Here is a 6154-nt window from a genome sequence, read left to right on the forward strand (position 1 = left end):
AAAAAAAAAAAAAAAAAAAAAAAAAAAAAAAAAAAACACATCTTAGTAAAACCAATACCTTCTCAGCTTCGCATCGAAGCAAAAAATATGACACATTCAAGATGCCCAATCTCCGTTTATGCCTTTCATGGCACATTATATAAGGGCAGAAGACCCTGTTTTTCCACTCACTCACTTATCTCTTTTTCTTACGTTATTTTCTCAGATTATTTCCAAAATACTCTAGTGTATTCTTTGTGTGTGTCACCATAGCCTTTATCTTAATTCAATCACATAGTTTAAAACTTACCATTGTTAATATAATTAACACTATTCTTATTAATAAATACGATTCCATAATTCACATATTCTCTTTTACCATCTAAAATTTTAAACAACACTTTTAACAACTACAAGTCAACAACTGAGATTCAATTATCATCATCAATGAATATCAAGTAAATGTAGTTTTATTTCACTAACCACACTTATCAAGTAATAACTAGAAATCAAAGTACTTATATTTATTATGTCTGTATGGATGATACTTTTATCATTATTCTTTATTAATACCATGCCCGTCGACTTTATTTTTAGTCATTATAGTGTTAACGGTGTAGGAGCATCACCACTGAACTCTAGGCTGGACTCGTGTGTAAGGGAGAAATATAGATACAAAGTAAGAATAGGTACTTAGAATGTTGATACATTAACTGTTAGAAGTAGTGATCACAGATTGATTATTTTATGTGGAAGAGAAAGAGCGTAAAGCGAGTAAAATATTGTAAAGTTTTATCAGGCGAGAGTGTAATTACACAACATTGACTGATGGTAATGGAGTTGTGGTGTAGTGGGAAGATAATATACAAAAATAGAAGGAACACAGGAGAAAAATCGAGGATCTGGTGGTAAAAATTTAAAGGGGAAAATTTAAAAAGTTCTTCAAGCACAGTAAATGAGAGGGCGGTGTGGAATATCGAGGGAGACATAATAGATTGGAATATATTTGCTAGTTGTGTAAAGAATACTACGAAGGAGGTTGTTGGTGAGAGTAGAAGTAGAATGCCAGAAAACAAGGAAACCTGGTAGTTTGATGTTAACGTTCAAAAATCATACAAAGTAAGAAAAATCAATTTAATGTATGATATAAGAGCAAAAGGAGAGAAGATTGGATGGAGTATAAATGCTTGTGCAAAGAAACCAAGTGTGCAGTAAGTAAGGAGAAGTTTAAGAGGTATGATTAGTTGTATGATAGGCTAGGAACAAAGGAAGGCGAGAAAGAAATCTATAGACTCGAAAAAGTAAGAGAAAAAGGTCTAGAGATTATCACTATGTAATGTGTATAAAAAGTCTTGATAATAGGGTACTATCAAGTAATGATGATGTGAAAAAAGGTGGAAAGAGTATTTTAAAAAATTACTGAATGAAGAATATCCAAGAGTGACATTAGAGGATATCTTGTGGAACGAGGCACTGGTAGATTTAACTAATGAGAAAGAGTTATGAGAGGCTGCGGCATAAATGAAAAAGTATAAAGCAGTAGGACCAAATGGAGTACTAGTAGAAGTATAGAAAATATTAGACGTTGTTGGCGTAAGATGGTTGAAGAATCTCTTAAATAAAATCTTATTAGAAGGGAAACTCCCAAATGAATGGAAGAATAATATTTTGGTAACGATATTTAATGGCAAAGAAGACATACAAAAGTGTGGAAATTATAGAGGCATAAAGCTTATGAGTCATTGTATGAAAATTTGGGAAAAGGTAATAAATAAGATAATAAGAAATGAGACATCTAAAAACCAGTTTCGATTTATGCCAGGTAAGTCAACAATGGAGCCATTATTTTGTGTGAGGCAACTTATAGAAAATTTTAGGGAAAAGAAGAAAATTCTGTGTATGAAATTTATAGATTTTTAGAAAGCGTATGATAGAGTACCGAGAGAGGATTTAAATAAAAGTGGAATTAATGAGAAAAGGAGTCCGAATAGGTACATTAATATAATAGAGGATATGTTTTATTGTAAGACTAGGAGTGCACCAAGGTTCTGCTTTAAGCCCTTGCTTATTTTTTATAGTGATGCATAAAATTACTAGAGAAATACAAGGGGAGGTGCTGTGGTGCATGTTGTTTGCTGACGATATAGTATTAATAGGAGATCAGTAACAATAAGTGAGGACGTGATAGGAGAGGTGGAAAGTTTTAAGTATTTAGGATCAGTTATGCAAAAGAGCAGTTGTATTGACAAGGATGTAAGACACAGGAATTGTGTGAGGTTGAAGTGGAAAGTAGCGTCTGGTGTGTTATGCGATAAAAGAATTTCAATGAGTCTGATAGGTAAGTTCTATAAGACTGTAGAGACTAGCTATGATTTATGGTTCAGTGTGTTTAGGAAGTTTAGGATAAGGGTGGCCGACGCCAAGTAGTTGAGATCAAGGCGAGAAAAAAGAAGAAAAGATTTATACAATAATATATCAACGATACATGTCATAAATATATTGCCGATTATACTATTTCACAGTGCATACCTCAAAAATTGACAAAGTGACATTTTTATCAATAATAATAAAATGACTGTTTTTGCATAGTTATGGCTGGAGGAGAGACGCAGTTATGACTATTTATTTTATTAAATGATTCTCATAAGCATTTTTCCTAACTTCAAGATAAATTTTAAGACAAATTGCACGCACTCGATTTTATTTTATATACTTCTTTATACAACCTTATGAAACTTCAACTATTTTAAAAAGTGGCGACTTTTGATTGTCAAACTTATTTTATTTTTTAATGAGAAAACTAAAATGCTCCTCTAAAAATATTTAAGCAAACAAAATCTTTTTATTATAAACTATTTTACATAATTAATAATTTTCTCCAAGTTAATTGAGAAGAGTTTAGCTGGGCTAAAGTCGTGTTTATTTTTTTATACTTTATAACCATTTTAGCTTCGATGCAAAACTGAGAATGCATTAATTTTACCATGATGTGTTTTTTTTGTGTGTGTCTTTTGTCACTTTATCTCAGCTCTCATTGGACCGATTTCTTTCAACAATACGTCAAAAGATCACTAATCGTATCTAGTCGAAGACATTACTCTTAAAAATTAAACAAATTTTACTCGTTCTCCATAAACAGGGAAATCTCCAAAAAAATTAGGATTTTTAAAATCTGTAAATTTTGACATTTTTTTCAATTTTTTTTCTTAACACTACCATTTTAACTTTTTTTAAAAATAATAAATTAAAATAATTTTTTTTATATTGAAATCATAAGTAATTGCCTTTTATTTGATATAATATTTACCATTTACCTGCCCACAAAAGGGGATTCAAAATAGCAACTTTTTTACAAAACTCAACTTTTTCAACTTAACTTTTGAAAATGATCCGGAAATACTGCGTCCTTTATATATATATATGTAAAATTTAAACTTATGTTACGTTCTATAAATTAAAAAAAAAAAAATTTTTCCGACTTCTATGTGTAAATGGCCGCCGAAATTAAACAAAAAATGTAATATTTGCTAAAAATCACTTTCTATCGTGATGTTTTTTGTACTTAAAACTTTTTGAAGGTATTTTCCTTTCATTTGATATAAATTTATTTTATATTTAAACTTTTAATTGCTCATGGGGGATTCAAAATAGCAACATTTTAACAAAAGTCAGGAAATTAATAAGGAAATTTAATTTCTATAATATTTATTCATATATTATACTTCTAAATCAAAAAACTACTAATCAGGAATAATGAAAGAAATAGGAGTTCATTTTGCTTTTGGTATAATTCACCAATTTCTTAAAATTAAACATTATCTACAGATTTGCATCGAAGCGATTTTTATGATAGTGATTTTAATCACTGTCAGATATCTCTATACTTGTACCAATTATACCACGTCCACACTGTGCCGCTAACCCACTGTGCTACCGTTTTTTAAATAATATAAGTTCATATAAAGCCCGAGCAAAACTAGGAAAATTTTTTGAAACTATCCGAAAATTTACATGTTTTTAGACCCTTCTGTAATTTCCACATTGTACTGTAAATTTTAATAGTGGGTCTAATGGATCATTAGTCCGCCGACCAAAATAATTTTTGTAAGTAATATAATTATTTATATATTGAAATTATTAAATGGACCAGGCCCAATGACATAATATCTAGCCTAATCATTAATTTTTAGATGAATATTTTTTAAATCAATTTACCACAATATTAGTTTTTTTAATAATTGATTTCAAAGAAATATTCGACTTTAAGGCTTTAAATTAGTAATACTAAGAAATTCATAAAACCTACCTAATGACATTTTGACTGTTATAAATAATATTTTTGAAGTCAAATTTAACTTTCTTCTGTAATTCCTTTACATCGATATCTGTTAAAAATAATTTTATAGTAAAAAAATACAGGTTTTTATAAAAAAAAATTATCCAAGTTATGAATATGAATGTATATAAATATAAATTAAATATTTTATTGAATGAATTTGATTGTTTTTAAAATAGTTACTTTTTCGTAATATATTTTCTTTGTACAATATTCCAACATTTTCAAAGCTATCATTAATCACATCTAATTGACCTACTATTGATAGACTTACAGATATTAAAGTTATATCTGCTGGTAAGGCAAATAAAATGTAAACAATAGCACATAAAGTTTCGATTATGTGAAAAATTGGAAAATATGTGTTATATGTATCTGCTGATACTAAAAAATATATATTATAAATATTCAAATGATAATTGCTGTATGAACCATCATGATTTTTTACAATTACATAACTATTATTCAAAATATATCCACTTGACGACCAAACAAGTAATACAAAAAAAGTTAATACTGCAATTAAATTGGTGTATTTCATTGAAATGGCTCGCCATATTATCAAAATATTCTTATTATAATTTTCAATACACAAGAACTCAAGATTAGTTATTTTTAAGATATCCCAAATAATTTCAGAATCTTTCATAAATAAACACATTCTGTAGGCAGCAAAGAGCATATTCTGTAATACAATAATCTGTAATATAAATTGAATTAAGTCATTTTTCCATTGGTACAGTCCAAACATAATGCACGTCGATATTGCTGCAATGTAAATAATACCCAGTTTCACCAGAAAACCAACAAATTTAAGACCTCTCTTCGTTTTTGGATTTAAAATATAATAGTAACCAAGAAATTTAGCCAATCGTATATTAAAAATCCAGTTTTCATATTTATTTATTTCCATCATATTTCTTTTCAAAATTTCTGCAAGACAAATATATTGTGATTTTTTTAATGAAATACATCATACATCAGTTTTATACATTTTAAATTAAATGTAAAAAATTTGTTTATATAATATTATATGATTTTTTTCTACTGTATAAAACTGAAATAATAAAATAAAATTATTAGTTTACAACGCATAATTCAATGTTTCTAAATAAAAATATAATTCATTAATAATTATAAAAATGTATTAATTATTCATTATTATAAAATAAATTATTTCATTATAAGAGTGACATCTGAACTATAGTACTAAAATAGCTTTTTCAGCTACATAAAATATGTATAAAATCAAATAATTTACAGTAAAAAAATAATTATTAATTTTTTATAAAATTACCGCTGTATAGATAAATTTTTGTTATTAAGCTTCACCTTTGATATGTAAAACCAAACACAGACTATCCTACAAAAGTTTTGAATAAGTACCTATCATTACTAAGCTTTTTTAGTATACAAAGTGGGTGGTATAAGAGCCACCCGGTAAAAAATCACTACCACCTGGTGGTTAATGGTAGTATCTTATATATTGGCAAAATAAAATAAATGTTTTTCGATTATTATTTGAGAAATCTTGAAGATTTTTTTGGAGGGATCATTTTATGTACCTGAGACAGTTTACCAGTTTATGACGGATTTAATTGGATAAGTATCATTAAAAATAATTCTAAATCCGACATTTTTATAAATCTATTTTATTTAAATATATGTTTAACTTCTTCCAGTAAATTATCCTAAATATATTTTCTTATGCAAAAAAATTTAATATTAAAACATAAACTATTAGTATCAAATTAATGAATGTGTAGTGTTTTGGTGTTTATATTTATTACAAAATACTACAATTAAAATTTATAATAATTAATACTTTTTAATAATGAA

At 27.3% G+C, this 6154-nt stretch overlaps 1 protein-coding gene across 1 annotated transcript in view; it reads right to left on the reverse strand.

The window, feature by feature from the left end:
* The window catches only part of LOC126896381 (uncharacterized), a 17141-nt gene extending 11155 nt beyond the window's left edge, over positions 1-5986 (reverse strand). The window contains exons 1-4 of the mRNA XM_050669104.1: positions 5613-5986; positions 4775-5248; positions 4499-4699; positions 4286-4364 (exon numbers count right to left, since the gene is read on the reverse strand). Coding sequence (XP_050525061.1) covers positions 4286-4364; positions 4499-4699; positions 4775-5231 — 737 coding nt within the window. The 5' untranslated portion in view covers positions 5232-5248; positions 5613-5986. The remainder of the gene's footprint in view (positions 1-4285; positions 4365-4498; positions 4700-4774; positions 5249-5612) is intronic.
* Positions 5987-6154: the final 168 nt, after the last annotated feature.

Source organism: Daktulosphaira vitifoliae, unplaced genomic scaffold (genome assembly GCF_025091365.1).
Source record: "Daktulosphaira vitifoliae isolate Bord-2020 unplaced genomic scaffold, ASM2509136v1 Scaffold_1, whole genome shotgun sequence".
Lineage (NCBI taxonomy): Eukaryota > Metazoa > Arthropoda > Insecta > Hemiptera > Phylloxeridae > Daktulosphaira > Daktulosphaira vitifoliae.